The 26649-nt window shown below is 37.0% G+C and overlaps 1 protein-coding gene across 1 annotated transcript; it reads right to left on the bottom strand.

Annotated features, from left to right (window-relative positions):
- Positions 1-1585: 1585 nt before the first annotated feature.
- LOC103517303 lies at positions 1586-26171 on the bottom strand. Its single transcript, XM_026829440.1, has 3 exons — positions 26057-26171; positions 2133-2502; positions 1586-1733 (listed from the first exon to the last, which is right to left on the bottom strand). Exons 2-3 carry the CDS (start codon positions 2379-2381, stop codon positions 1617-1619), a joined length of 366 nt encoding a protein of 121 aa, XP_026685241.1. The 5' UTR covers positions 2382-2502; positions 26057-26171; the 3' UTR covers positions 1586-1616.
- Between the last annotated feature and the right edge of the window lie 478 nt (positions 26172-26649).

The following is a 26649-nucleotide window of genomic DNA, read 5'->3' on the forward strand; positions in this document are numbered from 1 at the left end:
TTACTTTCCTTTTTCTATAGGAAGGAAAGTAATGTTTAATGTATATCTAAGGTCTTTATTGACGGGGATCTAACCCGCCATTCGACGACAAGCTAACTACTTTCTCACACCTTACCCATCCTGAGTGAGTCCACAATTTCCCAGATGATCACCCTTCCGGATAACAACCACACTCAACAGTGTTCAACTTCAGTGATCCATTAGGAACAAGATCACTCAACGTGTTATAGCCGCTGACGCATATCAAACAACTAGATAACAAGCGGGGCCCGTCCCTCCGGGAATTTTTCGATCTTGGTTAAAGAAAATCAGTATTTATGTACCTACCTATTTTATTTAAAGAACTAAGAGCTAACTAATAGCTCATCTACTAATTGAGGGTGTCACAAATGTCATGAGAGTGCTGACTGGCGGGTTGGATTCCCATTCAGGCCTCAGGGTGAATTTTATCATTATCAGATAAAGTTTGTGGTCGGCTGACTTTCTTCTATCCTATCATTCTCTCTTAAAGGTAAAGTCTTGTATCCCTTATCACTTGTATCATACTGTTACTAAACTTAAATCGATAACAATTATTGAATGAAATGAAACTTCACAATGGCAAAAATACCAAAATGTGATTTTCCGATTATTTTTCATATTCGATTATACTTTCGATTATTTTTTATAATCGATTACGATTATCAATAATAATCGATTATTCCAAACACTATCCACACTGCCTGGACAACATAGACATAGATTCACCCCGTCGATCGAGGCGACGGCCGGTCGACTATGTGTGGGCCTTTAGACATTTTCTCACAACCTTGGAGTTTCATTTCAATATTAAGTGGTCAAAGTTTCAACAGGATCAAAAAACCATGCCTTGGTTGGTATTGAACTTGCGTGTTGATAACAATAAGGAATTTCCTCATTGAATTTTGGGGCCAATGGGATGTTCCCAAACCCCAGAGAGATCCTTTTTGATAAATTCTTAGTTTCGCCATTTTTTTTTTTTTTTTTTTTTTTTTTTTTTTTTTTTAAGTCCAATCTGGACGAAATTTGGTAAACATGTTTAACTTGTTTAACAGATAGAGGACTTTTGATCAACGGATTTCAAACCGATCACCGATCTGACTTTAGGGGGCCTTTCAGATTGGGCGTTTGGGGGGTCCTTAAAATCCGAGCTACATGTCCTTGTCAAATCGAAAAAGTCTAAAAACATTTCAGGAATAGGTCCCGATACTTACCTTTCACGTCCCGTGTGGGCGCGGCCTTAGCGCCCCCTCCGCCGCGCTGGCCCTGTCTAGCTGCTCGCCTCTGTTCAGCGCGGGCCCTCATTTCCTCCGGGTTCTGACAGCATCAAGTGTGGGGTCATTAATGGCTCAATCCGCCTTAGAACTTTCAAGCTATTTTTCTTTTAAGTATGTATAAAATCTTTGGGTTTCCATTTGTCGGTTTCAGGATGACCATGGTCAATGTTTCAAGTTCTTTAGTAACAATTGTCTAAGCATCGGTCCTAATCACAGAGGTAGAGTAGAGTGGAACTTTGGCACATGCAAGGATTTGCTGTAGAAGTAAGGATGTATTGATCCGATCTTTGCTAGTAACAATTGTCTAAGCATGGGTCCTAATCACAGAGGTAGAGTAGAGTGGAACTTTGGCACATGCAAGGATTTGCTGTAGAAGTAAGGATGTATTGATCCGATCTTTGGTTGTCGGCGAGTCCTCCTTTCTGTTGAAGCTGATGGCTGAAACATAAAATGACGGAAGATGTTATAATGTGTTGCAGATTGGGAAATTCACTGTCAAAAGCTTGTTTGATTCTGCGGTAAAGAGAAGGTATTCTTTATGAGCTAGGACAGCAGTTAGGGTAATTTTTAGTTCGCCTGAATTTTCTTTTCACTAGAACATTCTTACATTTACTGGTACATCAATAAATACTCTGTTTCAGTATCAAGTTCGCCTGAATTTTCTTTTCACTAGAACATTCTTACATTTACTGGTACATCAATAAATACTCTGTTTCAGTATCATATTTAATTGTCTGTTCAAACTTTTATAATAATTCTGTACTATTGTGCCTGTACGTACACCTACATTTTTTGCAGGCCAATACAAAGTCCTATCCCTTCATCTTGACTACTTACCTTGATGTTTTCGTTAAGTACATTGAATAGACTACTGGGAGTTGGATGCCTGATCATGTTGTTATTGGAGGAACTATTGTCTACAGTATTATTAATGAGATCATCAGGAGAGGTCTCTTCATGATGAGCAACATCCAGCATGGTGCTAGCATCTTGCTTGATGTCCCGCTTGCTGTGTAAGCTTTTCCCGTGCGATTTGTGTCGGATGTGATTTTCATTGCTGAACATTTCGTTCATGGAATTTTTCATTTCCGTTTTCAGGGGATTCTTGTCAAGGATTTTATTCAGTAGGATGCTCTTGTTTTCTTTGGATTCTCCTGTAAGATCTGACCCTTCCAGTTGATTGGTGTTGCTCCTTTTGTGTGGAGATCTGAAATAAGAATGGGATTGTGTTCATGTTAATTGCCCTTTTAGTCTTGTTGTAAAAGTTTTAGCTACCCGTAGATATTTTGGAAAAAAATTTCATGTGATTGAATTGAACTTTCATGTGATTGAATTATTTTCTCGGTTGTTAAATACTGAACAAACATTGAAGGTGTTTGCTATTAAACCCCCTGCTTTACATTTTCACGAAGTCATTGAATACGTAACATCGGACTTCTTTTAGTTTTTTACCTTTAAAACTATTTTATGTTAGACTAAACAAATTGGGACGAAAGATAAGAAGTTGACAAAAGGCAAATATAAGTTGGATTCTTGCCCATAAAATCAATTGAAGTGTCCAAATCAGTCAAGACGATTCAGATCACTTTTTCCAGTGAGACTCCATTTCCCTACGAAACTCTGACCTCGTCTGCTTCAGTCTAATAAAACGAAGCATCTTTGAACCGTTTGCTAATTGGCCCTGTCTGTTCCAATGAACCATTTCCTCTTATTTCTTCTGTTCTGGGAACTAGAAATATAATTAGTCATGCTCATTCACTTTTATTGTAAATTGGGCAAGATGATTCAGATCACTTTTTCCAGTGAGACTCCATTTCCCCACGAAACTCTGACCTCATCTGTTTCAGTCTAATAAAACGAAGCATCTTTGAACCGTTTGCCAATTGGCCCTGTCTATTCCAATGAACCATTTCCTCTTATTTCTTCTGTTCTGGGAACTAGAAATATAATTAGTCATGCTCATTCACTTTTATTGTAAATTGGGAATGGGTTTACCTAACACGTGTTTATTGTCTATTCAGTCATTTATGATGTACTCTTTTCAATTATGCAAGCAGTCATATTATAATTATCTATTGTACCTACTCAATGGACTGGTTAATTCTCACTGTGATTGGAAATTCTCATGTCTTTGATTCTTTTTATTGTTATGATGTACTCTTTTCAATTATGCAAGCAGTTATATTATAATTATCTATTGTACCTACTCAATGGACTGGTTAATTCTCACTGTGATTGGAAATTCTCATGTCTTTGATTCTTTTTGTTGTTAAATTACTCGATTTTATCTATGAATTCAGCTAAAGTTCACTTGTGCGTTTCTATTTCCAACTTCAAGTTCCTCTTCATTGCTCCGATGCACCGCACTACTCTTCCGCCAGTATTTCCTAATTGTTAAATTACTCGATTTTATCTATGAATTCAGCAAAAGTTCACTTGTGCGTTTCTATTTTCAACTTCAAGTTCCTCTTCATTGCTCCGATGCACCGCACTACTCTTCCGCCAGTATTTCCTACTTTGGCTCCAACGCATAAACCATAGGTGTAGTGGTTCAAAAAAGACATTGACTACTCTGATAACGAGGCAGGTATTTGAAGCATTTGTTGGATAGATAAAGTGCTTGTTGTTCATCGTGGTTCAAAAACTATTTCAAAGGAACTACATGTTATCTCACAGGCTTCCCGACACCTTGCTTATCACCATACATTTCAAAGTCTCCTTTTAGGTTGATACTGGGATTCCTTTGAAGTAAACAACAGTGTTTTGTGAGCTTTTTTTTCGTTTCCTTCAACTCCCTTTCGTTCTTTTCGAACCCTCTGTGTTTCCTAATTTCTACAAAAGGTGAAAAAAATTGACTGCCATATTGTTTGCTTTGACATTTATTGTCTTCAAATAAGGAAAATATCCAGTTAATGATAATGGCTAATGACAAATAAAGAAATTATGGGATCAGAGAATGTACGACCATAACCTTCCTGGTTGTCTTATGTATGATCCCCTATTTGTATACTGTAGGTATTCGTTTTAGCTTTATATCGAACTTCAACAATCTATGATCTATCTATTCAATCTATTGGATAGGGCCTGGATTTTTTTGAAATCCAGGTTCACAAAGTGATCAAAAGGGCCATTCTGTAAATCCTTGCATGATTTATAACAAGGCTCCATGAGAAATGTGGAAGCGCATAAGTAATAAGCTCAATTAATTAATTTAATTTAAACGTTAATTTTGCAAACTATTTCGCGCTATTACTTCATAGTAGATAAGGCCACATTTTCAATCAACTGTTACATGGTAATTAGTCCGTCCACTATACCTTTTATTATTAGTAATAATAAAGGAAGGACGGACTAAAAAGGAAATTTTCAACAGTAAGTTTAGGCGTTTCATTAAATTTTGTGAACATTGCACATGGCTATCCATACACCAAAACTGCGGAAACACGTGAATAATAATACTGTTAAATTAAGAATTAAAATGCCATAAATGAAAACCCAATCATCCGGCCGAGTCAAAAGGCTCAAAAGTGTAGATAAATTGAATATCTAGATTAATTATCCGAGACATCCGGCCGAGTCAAAAGGCTCAAAAGTGTAGATAAATTGAATATCTAGATTATAACATAATTATCCGAGATACTCAATTACTCATAGATTTATTAAAAATTTTGAACACCTACATAATCTTTTTTTCCATAATATACCAAACCTAAATAAATTCCCAGGGCTAGACCCTAAAATTAAAATTAATCCAATTCGATTAATTTTAATTTCACTGTTAAATTAACAGGCCTGGCTAAAAAAATATTGGTGAAATCTACCCTGAGAACATTGTCGGTCTGTTAAATTAACAGGCCTGTTATGGGCTAAAAAAATATTGGTGAAATCTACCCTGAGAACATTGTCGGTTGAACATTTTTACCCCGAATTCATTCAAAACCGTGCTGAAAATTGTATCTTTCTGGGTTTTAGCTACCCGTAGATATTTTGGAAAAAAAAATTCATGTGATTGAATTGAACATTCATGTGATTGAATTATTTTCTCGGTTGTTAAATACTGGACAAACATTGAAGGTGTTTGCTATTATACCCCCTGCTTTACATTTTCACGAAGTCATTGAATACGTAACATCGGACTTGAACACGTCAAGGCTAAACATGAGTGTTGTTGAACAAAAATTTCTGGGTGATTAAAACCATGAAATCTCACACCCGATGTTTCACTACCTAACAATTTGATATGCATGTGTTAATTGAGAGTGCTGAAAATTGTATCTTTCTGGGTGTTGTAAAAGTTTTAGCTACCCGTAGATATTTTGGAAAAAAAAAAAATTCATGTGATCGAATTGAACTTTTATGTGATTGAATTATTTTCTCGGTTGTTACCTAAATACTGAACAAACATTGAAGGTGTTTGCTATTAAACCCCCTGCTTTACATTTTCACGAAGTCATTGAATACGTAACGTCGGACTTGAACACGTCAAGGCTAAACGTGAGTGTTGTCGAACAAAAATTTCTGGGTGATTAAAACCATGAAATCTCACGCCCGATGTTTCACTACCTAACAATTTGATATGCATGTGTTAATTGAGTGTTGGCACTACGGACGAAGGTGGAATTCAACCACAGGAATCCAATGGTGGATTGGTACGGAAGAAATCTAGATTGAGATGTTGAGAGTTGTTCATTTGAAAGTAATGTTGATTTTGATTCTGTTTTCCTCATTTAACTGGTACGGAAGAAATCTAGATTGAGATGTTGAGAGTTGTTCATTTGAAAGTAATGTTGATTTTGATTCTGTTTTCCTCATCCAACTTGAACAAAGACACGATAAATCAACATAAGGTTACAGGTCTTGGTTCGAGTTATAAATAGATTAAACAAAAGACTAGATGAACTTTGATCTCCTTATGATAAGCACCTATCCAAGAACCGATAATACCTACCTATTGTTGGTATTATCTTAGGTTTTACCTAATGTATAGTAAAACCCGTTTGACATTATTCAACTTTCAGGAAGAGTTTATGGACCAATTTATCGCTCTGTGATCTAATAGAATGTATACCTACCTATTGTTGGTATTATCTTAGGTTTTACCTAATGTATAGTAAAACCCGTTTGACATTATTCAACTTTCAGGAAGAGGACCAATTTATCGCTCTGTGATATAATGGAATGTATACCTACCTATTGTTGGTATTATCTTAGGTTTTACCTAATGTATAGTAAAACCCGTTTGACATTATTCAACTTTCAGGAAGAGTTTAAATTTCATTACCTTCACTCGAATATTGAAACGATTGCATTTGAAATCTTTTATACCTACCCATTTTGCGGTATAAGCTAATAATAACATTAACATGGATAATAACATTAAATGAATGATTAAATGTCATCCTTGGGCCTAACAAAGACGATCACATCATTACTTCGAAGACTCGCACGAAATTGAAGACAGTGTGACTAAAGTTACCCATTGTTCTAAATATTTCCTTGGCATTTATACCTATCAATTTGAACTTCAGTTACTTGGGTGTTTCTCTTCAGACAATGGTTTAATGCTGTTTTATTCTAATGACTCTCCATTTGCAGTACTGAGAAATCTAGTGCTACACCGACAGTGTGACTAAAGTTACCCATTGTTCTAAATATTTCCTTGGCATTTATACCTATTTTGAACTTTAGTTACTTGGGTGTTTCTCTTCAGACAATGGTTTAATGCTGTTTTATTCTAATGACTCTCCATTTGCAGTACTGAGAAATCTAGTGCTGAAACTTTGCAGACAAAGAAAGTGTGTCAACAACCTTGACTGCTATAAGTAACAGCTCTGACCTCACTTAAGCAAGTTGTCCCTGGTAGAGTTCAAGATCTCCACGCTTTGGAACTGTGTGCCTCAGATTGGATAATTTGAATAGACTATTCCACTAAACATTTAGAAATATCAATGCATCAAGCATTTTTTCCCAGAAGTGTTCAGACGTTTGGGCTAAATTCCCTGTTCTAAAGTGATATTACGTAATAGTTTCTATGCTTTCCCTCTCATGGTATGGCGACCACTAAACATTTAGAAATATCAATGCATTAAGCATTTTTTTAAGAAGTGTTCAGACGTTTGGGCTAAATTCCCTGTTCTAAAGTGATATTACGTAATAGTTTCTATGCTTTCCCTCTCATGGTATGGCGAAAGAAATCATAATTCATCTCGCATCTATGTCAAACTGTCAATTGCCGTTAAAAATGAGTTAGAAATGTTTGAATCTTTTTGTATGAGTTGGTTCTGTAATCGTATAGGTAATTTACCGAGGATATAAATATGTATGTACATATGTAACTATCTAGAGCAAACTATTAACATTTGAGATTGAGATTTAATCATAAGTCAACCCAGTTTCCAAGGATGTCCTTGGCTGGCCTTGCGAGTTGCAATGGTTCAACGAAGACTCTCAATTGAACCATTAGAAACGGGAGCAGAGGAGTGAGTTTTTGTTCTATCTATGGCTGCCACGCGGCTGTTGGAAGATTTAAAAGCTATCATAACGTTCTTATGCGACAAATTGTTTTGTAATTTTGGCGCTTAGATCTTTTTTTAGGACATACTACTTGAACTGTGGAACGCAGGTCCACTTGATTTGTGAATCTCACAGGTATGTCCTGAGACAAAAGTTGAGAAAAGCTAGTAGCTGATTTAAATGATCTATTTGTCATTGTGACTCTATGGGTGAAATACAACACCTAGCGGCACGTACTGGCCTACCTAGTAGACTGGGAGTGATGCTGCAAAGTGGGAGGTCTGGAGATTTTGGATTATTATCAAACGTTGGCGCTGGACAAAAAGCAAGCGCCTGGTTTACCATTTGATAATGTACCAAATGCTGACATACCAAAATTATCAAATGGTTTGACTTATCGCACCCTCAGAATAATTATATATGGTGATATGTATGATAATGTATGTCAAAAACACCGACTTATAGGAAATCGCAATTGGAAGTTTGACTTTTCATGACTAGGTATGTAGACGTTATAAGATACCTAGAGATTCTTTTCTAAGGCCAGCCATTCACGATCAGTTTTAACTGACAGTTTTAACTGACAGTTTGAACTGTCAGTTAAAACTGATCGTGAATGGCGGTAACTCCTGTTCTTTTTCTTCGTAGCCTTTTCCCACTCAGGGGGGTCGGCGATATTTTTTAAAAACTCCTGTTAAAATAAATAAATGTAAGAAAAAAAGCAAGCCAACTGCCACAGCAAGTTGAACACACAAGTTCAGAAAGTATCACTGAAGATAAGCAACCTTGCATGTGGTTGGTATACGAACAAATGATTATTTTAGCAATCGTGGGTTGTTTTGGTTTTTACTGGCCCACTCAGGTTGGGTAAGGTTATGGTGAGGAGGTGGATAGCTTGTTGCCGAATAAAGGGTGAAATCCCCGTCACTAAAAACCTTAGCAGTGACATTAAACCCATTAATAGAATCAATCAAATCATGAATAGATCAGTTGCGCTTACTTGGGTGATATTGCAAAGTCATAGAGCAGGAAAAATGAGGACCAACAGAATTTTTTTCTCCTACGACTTCTAGATCCCGAGATAAATCGATTTAAAAAATACCGGTAAATCGTGAAGTTTGACGTCACGGTATACGCTCCTCCATGAGAACTGTTCAAAAGTTCAGGAGGTGGCGGACTATTAACACACCGTATCAGGGGTGGCCAATAACCTTACCTTCGGGAGCCGCAAACCCATAAAGCCGATTCGGGGCGAGCCACGCGCGGGCGAAATTTTTGAAGATATTGTTGGTCTGCTGTTCTTCTGACTTGTAGGATGTAGATGTAGAAAGAGGAAGACTGTAGACTACTGTAGGTCTACAATCTTCAGAATAGATCAGTTGCGCTCACTTGAGTGATGTTTCAAAGTCATAGAGCAGGAAAAATGAGGACCAACGGAATTTTTCTTTTTCTCCTACGACTTCTAGATACCGAGATAAATCGATTTAAAAAATACCGGTAAATCGTGAAGTTTGACGTCACGGCATACGCTCCCGTAGGCGATGACGTCATAATTCATGACTCCCGCTTCGTTTGTTTGTGCGCAAGCGTTTCTGCGCATTTTGACGTAAAGTCTGACGTCACAGCTCTTTAAACTTTTTCATTAAAACAGCAATTAAAATTTAAATTTTCGACCTTTTAAAGTTACTTTTTCGGAGTTTTGACCTCAGATTTGGATTTTTCACAACTTTTTACGTAGGAATCAACCTTTTATTAAAAATATTTTCTCAATATCAACTCCTCCATTGAGTGAGAATTGTCCGAGTTCTTGGTCGATTACTTCCCAAGTTCCAAATTTATAATGTAGCACTAGGTAAGAGATTTTTATGCTTCGCACATTGCATAACTAACCTGATTTAAGGCGTTCATACAAAATTGTTCATCATACTTATGATTATGACCTGGTCTCACAACCTGAGTACCTATCTACCTATTAATACATAGGGTTTATCTACTGTCTGTACGTATATTGTATACCGAATCATTCGAAGCCCCCCTTAGCCAGCCTAGTTAGTTTGGCTGGTAGCGCGTCTGCCTTGTAAGGGCTAGGCCGCGGGTTCAATTCCCGCCCGGGGCGGACTTTATCCTGAACGGATAATGTTTGTTTTTATCCTGAACGGATGAGGTTCGTTCTCGGAACGGCTGGCTTTTTCCTATCCTGTCTTTCTTCTCTCTTCGATTTCGGGACGATAAGACCATAGCTGCAGTTACAGTTCCCTCTGTCAAACCTCTTAAAAAAAAGTTGAGTGTAAAGTTGAGTCCACTCGTAAAATTTGTAGCCAAAACCAAATATCCACCTCTTTTTTTTAAAAAAAATAATAAATAACCGAATGGTTTGTCAAGCGTTGACGAAGTTGGTCAAAATATAAATATTTTGTAGTATGCCTCTCATCAGATGGGCGAGAAGAGACACTATACTTCCCATTTAGGTGCTGGGTCAACACGGGAACACCAGAAAGTAACCCGTTGAAATATTTGCAATCGAAAAACGAGTACAAATTTTTGTCGATGGTGGGATTCGAACCCGGGACCTTCTGCATGGCAAGCAAGCGCGTTACCACTGGACCAACCGTGCCCCAACCTATTTATTTAGACGTTTCTGGGGATTGGCTGGGGAACTTTGAACAGGAAGGATACCAGCTTGAAATTTCCCTGGCTAAAGAAATAGCCAAGGTTGAGTGCGATGGGCATCCCACTCGTCATATTCTTGTTGCCAAAACCTTCGATCAGAGGTTTGGTAGAGGGAACTGTAACAACGAAGGTTTTATCATCCCGAAATCGAAGAAAGAAGGACAGGATAGGAGAAACCCAGCCAGCCCGAAAACCAACCTTGTCTGTTCAGGACAAAGGTCGCCTCGGGCGGGAATCGAACCCGTGATCTAGCGCTTACAAGGCAGGTGCGCTACCTTTCAAGCTAACTAGGCTGGAGATGCTCTAAAACAGTGTTTCCCAACCTTTTCTCTACGATCGCCCCCTTTCAGAATTTGTATAGATTATCGGAACTGTGATCGCCCCCCCCCCAACATAAATATGTTTTAAAATAAATACTAATGATTAAGATTTCCGAACCCAAAAAAGACAGACAATGTTTTATTTCTTTTTTTATTTTAAACATATCTGATCATGTTTATTTTTCTATTTGAGCTTCATGGTTAATGGCTCCCTTGGGCCTGGTGAGCTTTACAGAGGCTGGTTATGTCAGGTTCAATATCCGTCAAATAGGTTTGTTAAGAAATAATCCCATTTTAGCATATTACTATTGAAACAATCAATAAAATTTATTGAACTGCCCAAAGTTTGGGTTGCCAGAACAACACAGCATAGATCTCAGACAAAATTGTTACGTTGAAAAGTTTTTAATTTAGGAGAGAATATTAGTTTCAATATCTCCTGAGGGATTGATAAGCAAAGAACATTTGAACAATCAAAGGAATCCCTTTTCAGTTGATTCCTAATCACACTCTGCAAGCAAATCAAAGAGGAGTACCTAAAGTAAAATACCAAAGCAAAGTTTGGGGTATGACATCTTTTTGTAGAATAGGCCTCTTTGATTTCTGACTCATCCCAGAAATCTGTAAAAAATGATGACATAGTTATGATAACTTCAACTTTTTCAGCAAAAAGAACAACTTGCATCACTGAAGGACCATACACATAAGGAAATTGCATTCCACGAGGAGCAGATTGTCAACACTCAATTTCTGTGATTAGAAAGATAAAAACTAAACCGCACGCGTCAGAAGCAGAGCTGAATGAAACCAGGATCTCGGGATTGCTCGGCAAAACTCGGACGCACGTGCAATATTTTTTCTCTCTCCTCTTCGGATTTATTTTTTAAGACTAAAATAACTAAGTACTTAGGTACCTACTTACATTTTTGCCCCTAGATAGCCGTCGCCCCCTTTGTCGCTCCTTTTATTGATCGCCCCCCATATCGCCCCCATGAAAATCTCGATCGCCCCCCAGGGGGCGATATCGCCCAGGTTGGGAAACACTGCTCTAAAATTTATTGATCGACTGCCCAAAGTTTGGGTTGCCAAAACGACACAGCATATTTTTCAGACAGAATTGTTAAATTAAAAATGAAATTGAACTTTAAGTTTCCTATTATGTATTCTATGTTCTAGAGATAACATAGTCTATGCATCGACCCATCTATTCCCTAAGGACATGACGTATGAAAATAAAAATAATAGCTACACGTAATTAGGGAAGTTCTGAGTTATCAATGCAGTTTATGCTTAACAGGTAAGCTTTCAACCTGAACCATCAGAAGGTCAGAAATACGTCAACAATGTAAACAAGATAAAGTGTGTATTAACAATAACAATAGACTCTTTCGAGTGGAAGGTAACCACTAGGCGAGGTTGTGTCTAAAAGATGTGTCCACACATAGTCGACCGGGCTTCGATCGATTTCGACTGAACCGTCCACACTTAGTGTTGGGAACAATCGATTATTTCACATAATCGATTATCAATAATCGATTAATAATCGATTTTTGTACTTTTAGCACATCACATTAACAACTAAAAAGTAAAAACCAATGAACCTGTCATCAGTCAACCAGTTAAGACTTAAGTCTAAACATCAGACAACTTATAATAATTAATTAGTCTTAGATGAGATCCAAATAATTAATCTCAGATGAGATAGATGTTTATGCTCTATGGAATAGGTAGAAACAGTTCTTATTTTTATTGCAGCACAAAATGACATTGCATTTACAGCACTTTATACGGGACTTGCTGGTACAACCTGGATATCTGCACCTATGAGCATAAGGAAGATCCAAATGTACTGGTAAATGTTTTGCTTGTTTCTGTCGAAAAGCTAAACTTGGTAGTATAACATTGTTATCAAAACTAGCTGTCTCCAAATTGAATGATACATCAGGGTCTTCTGAATCATATTCACTATCAGCACCAATACCACCATGCTTCCCATATTCAATCAGATCTTTCTCCAGTGAAAATCTAAACTCCATGAAGTCTTGGATGTCTTTTTTGGGTGTCCCAAAATTTTGTTGATCAGTTTTATACAATACCCAAGCATTTGCTGCAGCCAAATCTATAAAATGATTTATGACTCGCACTGTCCATTTGTTCGTTCTAGCTTTTATGCGATATAATGCAATATACCTGTCACAAAGATCAACTCCCCCCATGCTTTCATTATACCTTTGATTTCTGATTATCACTTAAATCTTCTAAATGTGACTCATCCCAGAAATCTGTAAAAAATGATGACATAGTTATAACTTCAACTTTTTCAGCAAAAAGAACAACTTGCATCACTGAAGGACCATACACATAAGGAAATTGCATTCCACGAGGAGCAGATTAAACGTCACCAGGAAGCCATTGACAGACACCAGAAACTACTTGCTGAGAGTGAGCAACAGAACGGTTAGATAGACATTATTACTTGCAAATATAAAACACACCAATCATTAGACTTACGAAGTATTTTTAACTGTCCAATATTTAATTTTTAATCTTTCATTTTATATTTTCTCGCAAATATAAAACACACCAATCATTAGACTTACGAAGTATTTTTAACTGTCCAATATTTAATTTTTAATCTTTCATTTTATATTTTCTATTTCTATATTAATTTAGTTGTTGCATTTCCATGGGTTATTTTTTTCTATTTTATTGGAAGAGTGATAGCAAAGTCCAAGAAAAATCAATGAATTTGGGTGAGCAAAAATCTGTAGTATTTTTTTAGTTGTTTTTTTTTTTTTTTTTTTTTTTTTTTTTTTTTTTTCTTTTTTTTTTTTTCCCCCATGCTATCATTATATTTTCTCACACACTCTGGTCTGGGTATGTTGATCCTAGCTCCATCTACTTTACTCCAACGAAGGCAAGTATTAATTGGATTCCTCCCAACTTCACTGGAAAGTAGTGGTATGGTTTTGCTGTCCAGCCACTGGACGTACACCATTTGATGGTCACTTCGAACATATTCTGTAGAAAACCCCCTTGATTTTTTTTCAAATTCTTTGGCATTTGGAAGATTAATATTTTTAGGTATGATGTTCCTCTTGATGGTGCCAGTTACATATATTTTTCTAGGGAGAAGGATGTCAATAATTTTAGGTGTTGTAAAATATCGGTCAACAAACAAACTAGTTCTTGGTGGCACAGTTTCTGCCAGCTTGAAAACTGCTGACTCCCCTACAGATAGTTTGTAAGGACAGTCATTGGCAATATATGTTCCTTTTCCCTGGTAAATATGGAAGTCTAAAACTAGACCATTTTCATCTGCAAGTACAAAGTTTTTTAATCCAATAGGATTTGGTTTGCCTTTGACATATTGTTTGATCTGTGATTTACCTTGGAATGGTATGATCTGTTCATCGATTGATAATCTATTAAGCCTCACTAACTGCAGACAGCCATTTCTAACTGCATCAAGTAGTGGTCTCACCTTCCAAAGGACATCATTTCTCTTCATATCAGGGGTAACATCCAAATCATTAATTATTTTCAGGTGTTTACGGATTTGACAATAGCGATCCCTTGTAATGGCATCAGCAACTTGGGGCACCCTGGTGTCAGCAGCCCAAAACATTCTAATCCGTGGGAGCCCCACTGTAGCCATGTATATATTCACACCCAGAAATACCCTCATTTCTGAAGCAGTAACATTGATGGAGGACCCTGTATCTTGCACACTTCGAATATTGGTGAAATATGCCAATTTTTCCACAATTTCATTACTTATGTATTGGCTGAAGTAAGTCATTGGAACCCAATTTCTCCTACTATTCTCCTGGTAGTAATTACTACCCAAAATGGGGTCTTCTCTAATAATCCTCTTCTTTCGGAATGTGGCTTTCTTCCAACTCATAGAGTTTTGATAAGTAAGCAAGGGTTGTTCTGTATTATTTACTGTTACCTCATCCACTTGTTGTGCTGGTTGTGCTTCTACTAGTCCAAGGTTTTCATTCTCCACTACTGGCTGCTCTTCAACAACTTCAACTGCATCACCATGAGTCACTGTATCTTCTAAATTTTCAACTTGGGCTTCAATGAGCATATCCTCATCAATCTGAATGTTTGCTTCTTGAGCAAGTCCTGCATAAAATGATGATGTGAAATCTTCATCTTCACCATCAGCACCCTCAAGATCTGATGTGTTACCATTTTCAAGTAGTTCGAGGATTTGATCCTGTGTCAGGAATATTCTATCTCCCATCCTGGAATAAAGAAAAGACAAACTAGATCAGAATGAGATAAGATGAATTACCACACTATCACTGATAAGAACAATACAAATATGTTGAAATTTCTGTAGTGGTATGTGCCGAGTGTGCACAATTGAACACATTTTTTACTGCGGCATTTGAGGGCATGTTAGGCTATGGAATTTAATTTTACAAGTCAATATGAAAGTAAAAACAACTCTATTTTCACATACAATGGTGGATAGGAGGCAACTTACCTTAAATAGTTGATTGAAATCCACTTTCCAGCATCAATCAAATAGAACCTGCACAACAGAATTTTTTTGGAAAAAAACGAAATCAAAACAAATAAAGTACAAAAACCTCCCGCTAGGTGTAAAGTAGAGGTGTTTTGTGGGTGAGTAGAACTCGTGACGTCATCACTAGAGTCACCCACTTGACGTAGGGAGCAGTTAAAAAACACATGTTTAATGTGCACAATTGTGCACGCTCGGCACATAGCACTATTGTTCAAAAAAAGTCTCTCGGTCCGAGGAGGATAAAATCCGCCCCGGGCGGGAATCTTTCCCGCGACAAGGTAGAGGAGTTACCTTCCAAGTTAACTAGACTGGTTCTTTTTCTTCTTCCTCTTCTTCCTCTCCTCGTTCTTCTTCTTCTTCTTCTTCTTCTCCTACTCCCCCCCCCTCCTCCTCCTTCTCCTCCTCCTTCTTCGTCTTCTTCTTCTTCTTCTTCTTCTTCTTCTTCTTCTTCTTCTTCTTCTCTTCCTCCTCCTTCTTCTTCTCCTCCTCCTTCTTCTTCTTCTCCTCCTTTTCTTCTCCTCCTTCTTCTTCTCCAGATTCAACAGAACTCCCCCATTCTCCCGTTCGAGGAGTTACAATACGGTTTAGAACTCGAGTGCAGTGTGCTATTCAAAGTGCTATGTGATCACCTGACTCTCCCTTGCTCTCTACATAGGGGAAGTAATATGAGGGAAGTTTGGACCCAGGTTTATCTCAACCAATTTGATTGGTTTGTTGTGGAGTTTGCCAGTGATAACAATACCGTGCGGATTTGTCTGAATAAAACGGAATTGGTGCTTTAGGATCGAAAGTGAAAAAAGAGGGGCAAAAGAAACTAACCAGGGTTGTTTTTGTACGAGTTGTAGCCAGGGTACATGTTGTAGCCCTTTGCGCATACCAACTGCAACACCGTCGCCAGTCTCTTTCCGCAAAACCTCTCCTTGCTGTCCTTTTTGTCGTCGTCATCGTATTCCTGATTAGAGGAGGCATTGATCACAAAAACCATGTCGCATAGTACCAGAGAAATTTTTCAACAAGTATGAACCATGATTGGAGAGTAGCACAGGATCGCGAGCCACGTTATGGCCACCCCTGCTGTATAAAGCCAGCCATCAGGCACGGACTTAGGATGGAATCATGCCCTGGGCTCTTTTTCTGCCCGCTGCATTCCTCCGGTTGTGATTGCCCCTGAATGCTTTGTTCTGATGTTTCCTGTCCCGATTGATGAGAACCTCCTTGCTTTGACCCTCGCAGGAAAACGAGATATTTTGTATACAAAACGAGAAATTGTATACAAAAATTTCCAATTTCTCAATTGAAATCATGTCTAGTTAATAAGAGGAATTCCTAATAAGAATATTAGAGCAATCCTATGACGCTATCTGACCCTACATCTTGTGGGTGGCAAAAGAAACTAACCAGGGTTGTTTTTGTACGAGTTGTAGCCAGGGTACATGTTGTAGCCCTTTGCGCACACCAACTGCAACACCGTCGCCAGCCTCTTTCCACAAAACCTCTCCTTGCTGTCCTTTTTGTCGTCGTCATCGTATTCCTGATTAGAGGAGGCATTGATCACAAAAACCATGTCGCATAGTAAAACAGTTGCTATGATTTGTCTCACCAACATTGCTACGTCCTGAAACAGAAGAAAGGAAAAGAGTTGAAACATCATGGAACTGAAACTTAAAGCGCTTTGTATATATAAAATAAAGAGTTTTAAGATATGGATTGGTAAGAGAACGTTGTCAGTTGTGAACATTGAGGGTGGGTTTCACCAACCCACTTTACCAGTCCTGTTTAAGTCGATACAAACCAAATGGAACTTAATTGTTAAATTAACAGGCCTGTTATGGGCTAAAAAATATTGGTGAAATCTACCCTGAGAACATTGTCGGTTGAACATTTTTACCCCGAATTCATTCAAAACCGTGCTGAAAATTGTATCTTTCTGGGTGTTGTAAAAGTTTTAGCTACCCGTAGATATTTTGGAAAAAAATTTCATGTGATTGAATTGAACTTTCATGTGATTGAATTATTTTCTCGGTTGTTAAATACTGAACAAACATTGAAGGTGTTTGCTATTAAACCCCCTGCTTTACATTTTCACGAAGTCATTGAATACGTAACATCGGACTTGAACACGTCAAGGCTAAATGTGAGTGTTGTCGAACAAAAATTTCTGGGTGATTAAAACCATGAAATCTCACACCCGATGTTTCACTACCTAACAATTTGATATGCATGTGTTAATTGAGTGTTGGCACTACGGACGAAGGTGGAATTCAACCACAGGAATCCAATGGTGGATTGGTACGGAAGAAATCTAGATTGAGATGTTGAGAGTTGTTCATTTGAAAGTAATGTTGATTTTGATTCTGTTTTCCTCATCCAACTTGAACAAAGACACGATAAATCAACATAAGGTTACAGGTCTTGGTTCGAGTTATAAATAGATTAAACAAAAGACTAGATGAACTTTGATCTCCTTATGATAGGCACCTATCCAAGAGCCGAGGACCAATTTATCGCTCTGTGATATAATGGAATGTATACCTACCTATTGTTGGTATTATCTTAGGTTTTACCTAATGTATAGTAAAACCCGTTTGACATTATTCAACTTTCAGGAAGAGTTTAAATTTCATTACCTTCACTCGAATATTGAAACGATTGCATTTGAAATCTTTTATACCTACCCATTTTGCGGTATAAGCTAATAATAACATTAACATGGATAATAACATTAAATGAATGATTAAATGTCATCCTTGGGCCTAACAAAGACGATCACATCATTACTTCGAAGACTCGCACGAAATTGAAGACATCAGTACACCGACAGTGTGACTAAAGTTACCCATTGTTCTAAATATTTCCTTGGCATTTATACCTATTTTGAACTTTAGTTACTTGGGTGTTTCTCTTCAGACAATGGTTTAATGCTGTTTTATTCTAATGACTCTCCATTTGCAGTACTGAGAAATCTAGTGCTGAAACTTTGCAGACAAAGAAAGTGTGTCAACAACCTTGACTGCTATAAGTAACAGCTCTGACCTCACTTAAGCAAGTTGTCCCTGGTAGAGTTCAAGATCTCCACGCTTTGGAACTGTGTGCCTCAGATTGGATAATTTGAATAGACTATTCCACTAAACATTTAGAAATATCAATGCATCAAGCATTTTTTCCCAGAAGTGTTCAGACGTTTGGGCTAAATTCCCTGTTCTAAAGTGATATTACGTAATAGTTTCTATGCTTTCCCTCTCATGGTATGGCGAAAGAAATCATAATTCATCTCGCATCTATGTCAAACTGTCAATTGCCGTTAAAAATTGCAAGTCATTTAATATGACATGACACTATGCAAGAGGGAAGTAACACTATATTTCAGTGTTCATTTAACCTAATAGATTCACGTATAAGCTAAATAAAGAGCTATGAAAGAATGATGCAGTGTTACTATGAGAACTATGGACCTCAAACGTAAAACTGAAAACAAATTGATCATAAACCTTTTGGAAACACATGTTTCTAGGGGATGGAATTTTTGTTATTGTTTACGGAAATTTTGGTTCAAGTATTCGAAAGTTCAGTCTGACAGAGCAGGAAAATGCGTAACCGAATACAATCAACGAAAGAACTTTGAAATTCGAGATAACATTGATGGTCTGTCTGTAGAACCTAATACCCACATAAATACATGATTTTAGTCTGTACATAAGTACATAATTTATTATAATGCATGTATTATTATTCAGTCTGTCTGTGGTTGACAAAATGAAACTGCAGACTGCAAGCTAAAAATAGACGAGGTAATCATATACCTACTTGAATCTGATATCAAATAGGTACCTAACTGTGTACCTACTTATATTAAATCTATGTATCTATCCAGTATCTAGATTAGAGAGACGTCTATCCATCTAGATTTAGAGATTGCAGTCCTGATAATCTGCTGACTCGAATGACATTATATTTTACTGATTTAAATCTATGTATCTATCCAGTATCTAGATTAGAGAGACGTCTATCCATCTAGATTTAGAGATTACAGTCCTGATAATCTGCTGACTCGAATGACATTATATTTTACTGATTGCATACACGTGCTGTCTGGCACCCCCTCTCCTCCCTATTCTATCGGACTTGAACACGTCAAGGCTAAATGTGAGTGTTGTCGAACAAAAATTTCTGGGTGATTAAAACCATGAAATCTCACACCCGATGTTTCACTACCTAACAATTTGATATGCATGTGTTAATTGAGTGTTGGTACTACGGACAAAGGTGGAATTCAACCACAGGAATCCAATGGTGTATTTGTACGGAAGAAATCTAGATTGAGATGTTGAGAGTTGTTCATTTGAAAGTAATGTTGATTTTGATTCTGTTTTCCTCATCCAACTTGAAGTTGTCAATTTTGGTTTTTGACATATTTCAATTTTTTAGGCGTATGACAAAAATATGCCAAAAGGCTGAGGATCTCACTTTGCTGGGTCAATAACGTGCGTAAATAGTAGATTAATGGTCTGTCTGTAGAACCTAATACCCACATAAATACATGATTTTAGTCTGTACATAAGTACATAATTTATTATAATGCATGTATTATTAGGACTTGTGTGGTCCCATTATAACAGCAATAGGTACATGTGTGTCCTCACTTTGTAAATTTTGTCAATTTTGGTTTTTGGCATTTTTCAATTTTTTAGGCTTATGACAAAAATATGCCAAAAGGCTGAGGATCTCACTTTGCTGGGTCAATAACGTGCATAATGTAAATAGTAGATTAATGGTCTGTCTGTAGAACCTAATACCCACATAAATACATGATTTTAGTCTGTACATAATTTATTATAATGCATGTATTATTATTCAGTCTGTCTGTGGTTGACAAAATGAAACTGCAGACTGCAATCTAAAAATAGACGAGGTAATCATATACCTACTTGAATCTGATATCAAATAGGTACCTAACTGTGTACCAACTTATATTAAATCTATGTATCTATCCACTATCTAGATTAGAGAGACGTCTATCCATCTAGATTTAGATATTGCAGTCCTGATAATCTGCTGACTCGAATGACATTATATTTTACTGGTTTCAGTATTCAGTTAATCTAATAGATTCACGTATAAGCTAAATAAAGAGCTATGAAAGAATGATGCATTGATGCAGTGTTACTATGAGAACTATGGACCTACTATTACTATTATCAAACGTAAAACTGAAAACAAATTGATCATAAACCTTTTGGAAACACATGTTTGTAGGGGATGGAATTTTTGTTATTGTTTACGGAAGCACCGACAGTGTGACTAAAGTTACCCATTGTTCTAAATATTTCCTTGGCATTTATACCTATTTTGAACTTCAGTTACTTGGGTGTTTCTCTTCAGACAATGGTTTAATGCTATTTTATTCTAATGACTCTCCATTTGCAGTACTGAGAAATCTAGTGCTGAAACTTTGCAGACAAAGAAAGTGTGTCAACAACCTTGACTGCTATAAGTAACAGCTCTGACCTCACTTAAGCAACTTGTCCCTGGTAGAGTTCAAGATCTCCACGCTTTGGAACTGTATGCCTCAGATTGGATAATTTGAATAGACTATTCCACTAAACATTTAGAAATATCAATGCATCAAGCATTTTTTCCAAGAAGTGTTCAGACGTTTGGGCTAAATTCCCTGTTCTAAAGTGATATTACGTAAGAGTTTCTATGCTTTCCCTCTCATGGTATGGCGAAAGAAATCATAATTCATCTCGCATCTATGTCAAACTGTCAATTGCCGTTAAAAATTGCAAGTCATTTAATATGACATGACACTATGCAAGAGGGAAGTAACACTATATTTCAGTGTTCATTTAACCTAATAGATTCACGTATAAGCTGAATAAAGAGCTATGAAAGAATGATGCAGAGTTACTACTTATGAGAACTATGGACCTCAAACGTAAAACTGAAAACAAATTGATCATAAACCTTTTGGAAACACATGTTTGTAGGGGATGGAATTTTTGTTATTGTTTACGGAAATTTTGGTCCAAGTATTCGAAAGTTCAGTCTGACAGAGCAGGAAAATGCGTAACCGAATACAATCAACGAAAGAACTTTGAAATTCGAGATAACACTAACGAAAACACCAGAAGAAATTGGCTTGGCAAGAAAGCAATTAGACATGCCACAGTAGGTTGAAGGAAAGAAGCCAATGTCAATGTAACATATCCCAAGAACCCCAACATAAACAACCATACTGTTGATAAATAACAACACGAGGTGATGTGACACAATTGGCACATGCTAATAGTGCATATCTATTAATCATATTGCTTAATTCAGAGTGATGCTCTTATAAATTTTAGTCTTTTACCTTTAAAACTATTTTATGTTAGACTAAACAAATTGGGACGAAAGATAGTTAAGATGATTCAGATCACTTTTTCCAGTGAGACTCCATTTCCCTACGAAACTCTGACCTCATCTGCTTCAGTCTAATAAAACGAAGCATCTTTGAACCGTTTGCTAATTGGCCCTGTCTATTCCAATGAACCATTTCCTCTTATTTCTTCTGTTCTGGGAACTAGAAATATAATTATTCATGCTCATTCACTTTTATTGTAAATTGGGAATGGGTTTACCTAACACGTGTTTATTGTCTATTCAGTCATTTATGATTTATGATGTTTAACGAAAACACCAGAAGAAATTGGCTTGGCAAGAAAGCAATTAGACATGCCACAGTAGGTTGAAGAAAAGAAGCCAATGTCAATGTAACATATCCCAAGAACCCCAACATAAACAACCATACTGTTGATAAATAATAACACGAGGTGATGTGACACAATTGGCACATGCTAATAGTGCATATCTATTAATCATATTGCTTAATTCAGAGTGATGCTCTTATAAATAGGGCATATTGAATAAGTGAGCTCTACTTAACATGTCCAATCTAGGACAAGAGGAGTAATTGCGCGAGAGATTAGGCGCTCTATTTACTAACACGACTACATTTAGGTTGTTTCGACCTTTCTTTTCAAACCAAAGCGTGCCCATTATACAAATTTGACGCGAGGCTTCCTTGAAATCGAATTGTACATTGGTCTTTTTTTAGAAAACTCGTTAAAATATCTCATTGTATGCCTTGAAATTTGTAACCATAGGAGCATTTGACTCTTTCTTATTCTTTTTTTTTTTCCTTTAACACCTATTTTCGATTTGCATATTTTTCCTCGGTCCATTCTGTATCTTTTCCTTCGTTCCATGATCCCCAACCGTGGCATTTGAATCCTTGACATCATCATTATGTCAGCCTCGATCGTTCATGATTTACATATAAAATTCCATTGTTGAAAGAAAACCACCGAAATCTTATTATTCCCACTAACATGTCTTGACCACGTGAAGATATTGTCTTATCAGCTTATCACCTAAGAGCAAATTTCAAATAGACCTGTGTTGTGTGTTTGTTTGATAATGGGAAGCCGGCGTATGGAAGAAAACAAAACAAAATTGCAGCAGAAAGTTCAATAACCAAGTCCAAGAACTGTTGTAACATTTATGGAGTATTCCCAGCCTGACTTCTATTGGTTGATTTCCCTGTCGCGTATAATATCTCTAGTAGCGCGGTCAAACTTTCTTGACTTGGCGGGGCCTGTCCAATCTAGGACAAGAGGAGTAATTGCGCGAGAGATTAGGCGCTCTATTTACTAACACGACTACAATTTAGGTTGTTTCGACCTGTCTTCTCGAACCAAAGCGTGCCCATTATACAAATTTGACGCGAGGCTTCCTTGAAATCGAATTGTACATTGGTCTTTTTTAGAAAACTCGTTAAAATATCTCATTGTATGCCTTGAAATTTGTAACCATAGGAGCATTTGACTCTTTCTTTTTTTCCTTTAACACCTATTTTCGATTTGCATATTTTTCCTCGGTCCATTCTGTATCTTTTCCTTCGTTCCATGATTCCATTCTGTATCTTTTCCTCCGTTCCATGATCCCCAACCGTGGCATTTGAATCCTTGACATCATCATTATGTCAGCCTCGATCGTTCATGATTTATAAAATTCCATTGTTGAAAGAAAACCACCGAAATCTTATTATTCCCACTAACATGTCTTGACCACGTGAAGATATTGTCTTATCACTCTCGATCGTTCATGATTTATAAAATTCCATTGTTGAAAGAAAACCACCGAAATCTTATTATTCTTACTAACATGTCTTGACCACGTGAAGATATTGTCTTATCACTTATCACCTAAGAGCAAATTTCAAATAGACCTGTGTTGTGTGTTTGTTTGATAATAGGAAGCCGGCGTATGGAAGAAAACAAAACAACCTAAGAGCAAATTTCAAATAGACCTGTGTTGTGTGTTTGTTTGATAATAGGAAGCCGGCGTATGGAAGAAAACAAAACAAAATTGCAGCAGAAAGTTCAATAACCAAGTCCAAGAACTGTTGTAACAACTATGGAGTATTCCCAGCCTGACTTCTATTGGTTGATTGGTATAACATGCTTTGTTCAGAATGTTCAGATCAAAGGCCATAGATTACCCTCCATATTTAGCATAAGATGATCGGAACTCTGAAGGTACATACCTACCTACTTAATGTTAGTGTTAGCAACTAGCAAATTCTAAATATGCACAAAAAACGCTCCTTAATTGGTATGCTTTGTTCAGATCAAAAGCATAAGATGATCGGAACTCTGAAGGTACATACCTACCTACTTAATGTTAGTGTTAGCAACTAGCAAATTCTAAATATGCACAAAAAGCGCTCCTTAATTGGTATGCTTTGTTCAGATCAAAAGCATAAGATAATCGGAACTCTGAAGGTACATACCTACCTACTTAATGTTAGTGTTAGCAACTAGCAAATTCTAAATATGCACAAAAACGACACAGAATAACCGAATGGCATATTCAGTCTTTTGGTCTTTTCCGTAAGTACCTAAGAAAAACGAAAATACCGAAGCGATTGGAGATTTGTGGTTTGAGTCCAAGTCATGTCATAATATTTAGAGTAGTATATTAAGCGGGGAACGACATTTGTGACGAGCATTTATAAATTATGTATAACAACAATTAAAATTCCTTCAATAATAATAAAAACGAAGATATCTAGCTGTTGGTTCAGAGCCTCTGTTGGTACTTACACTTACACCCTTTACGAATTCGCTAATGGATTCCTGAGAGTTCAATCGTTCAGGTATTCTTAAAACAGAAGATCATAAAATTTATGTCTTCACCATGCATACCAATCGGTAGGAGTCAAGATAGGTCTTGAGGATTTTTTAGTCTTCTCTTTTTACAACTCATCAAGCTATCAGAGAATTTGCCTGATGAACATTGGATGGGCCTATACTGCCTTCAGAACTGTCAATATATACGAGTATCTATTGTTCAGTGTTCATTCTGCAAAGATGATAACTAGATTTTTTGAAATCTTGTCCTTTCCACCGCGGTGATTGCTAAATCGTTTTTATCTGGGTTGACAAAAACTACTTTTACGATTGCAATTTCGATTATTTGATCACGCTGATAGATCATGGACATTTTGGTACTTTAAAATGCTTTTATTGGTTTTTTGCAGTCATAAAACTGGCTAAAGTTCCACAATTTTATGAATATTTCAATTCTATAAATTTTATGACTATGACAATCCATAAGTTTTATTACTCTCAATCGATGGTTTTGTCTTTCCAGACTTGATGGTCTTTGCCCTAGGCATCCTGGTGAATTTTATGATCTTTTTTGTTTGTGCTAGGGGCTACTGGTTGGCCTCTACTTCACGCTTTCTACCGAATGTACATAGCTAGTTCCTTGATTGGAGAACTTGTTGGTGCTATGCTGTTTTATTTAAGTTTATTAACAAGTGTGTTATACCTAATGAGAAATTTGTTGTTCGTTGCTGGGACTAAAATTTAAACCCATTTTTTATTACCGCCTCAGGTTGAGGTTGGGTTCATATGTTCATGACACAGAATAACCGAATGGCATATTCAGTCTTTTGGTCTTTTCCGTAAGTAATAAAAACGAAAATACCGAAGCGATTGGAGGTTTGTGGTTTGAGTCCAAGTCATGTCATAATATTTAGAGTAGTATATTAAGCGGGGAACGACATTTGTGACGAGCATTTATAAATTATGTATAACAACAATTAAAATTCCTTCAATAATAATAAAAACGAAGATATCTAGCTGTTGGTTCAGAGCCTCTGTTGGTAGTTAAAATTCCTTCAATAATAAAAACGAAGATATCTAGCTGTTGGTTCAGGGCCTCTGTTGGTACTTACACTTACACCCTTTACGAATTCGCTAATGGATTCCTGAGAGTTCAATCGTTCAGGTATTCTTAATACAGAAGATCATAAACTTTATGTCTTCACCATGCATACCAATCAGCAATCTCACTTTAATTGCTATAAGAGTATTCGTAACTAGGAGTCAAGATAGGTCTTGAGGATTTTTTAGTCTTCTCTTTTTACAACTCATCAAGCTATCAGAGAATTTGCCAGAACGAGGACAGGATAGGAGAAAGCCAGCCTTTCCGAGAAAGAACCTTATCTCACGACTTCTCACTTGATAAAGTTCGCCCCGAGCGGGACATTACGAGGTACAGGTTAATTTTGAGAAGAAATGTCCGTCCAACCCCATAATCTGGGGGTTAAAGCATTAGTGCAACTTTCTATTTATTTCTTTTTTCTAGTTAAAAAAAAAGCTCACCTGATTGGTTCATCAAGTGGAGGTCCTGAACAGTAGAGCTGTAGTGTCCTTTGGGAACATGTCCTGATGCAACATTCATCCACAATCCCTCGCCTCACTCTTCTCTTGGCCTCGTCTGGAAAAATCAAGGGTGTTATGTATGATCCCCTATTTGTATACTGTAGGTATTCCTTTAGCTTTATATCGAACTTCAACAATCTATGATCTATCTATTCAATCTATTGGATAGGGTACGGATTTTTTTGAAATCCAGGTTCACAAAGTAAAAGGGCCATTCTGTAAATCCTTGCATGATTTATAACAAGGCTCCATGAGAAATGTGGAAGCGCATAAGTAATAAGCTCAATTAATTACCTTTACGAATTCGCTAATGGAATCCTGAGTGTTCAATCGTTCAGGTATTCTTAAAACAGAAGATCATAAACTTTATGTCTTCACCATGCATACCAATCGGCAATCTCACTTTAATTGCTATACGAGTATTCGTAACTAGGAGTCAAGATAGGTCTTGAGGATTTTTTAGTCTTCTCTTTTTACAACTCATCAAGCTATCAGAGAATTTGCCTGATGAACATTGGATGGGCCTATACTGC

This window comes from Diaphorina citri, unplaced genomic scaffold (assembly GCF_000475195.1).
Source record: "Diaphorina citri unplaced genomic scaffold, Diaci psyllid genome assembly version 1.1 scaffold1799, whole genome shotgun sequence".
NCBI lineage: Eukaryota > Metazoa > Arthropoda > Insecta > Hemiptera > Psyllidae > Diaphorina > Diaphorina citri.

Bases quoted from the DNA above. Each gene is read 5' to 3' on its own strand.
- LOC103517303 (XM_026829440.1), bottom strand. From the start codon at position 2,381: ATGAAAAATTCCATGAACGAAATGTTCAGCAATGAAAATCACATCCGA. The intron at 1,734-2,132 runs GTAAGTAGTCAA...TTTATGTTTCAG, and splicing joins TACTTAACGAAAACATCAAG to CCATCAGCTTCAACAGAAAG.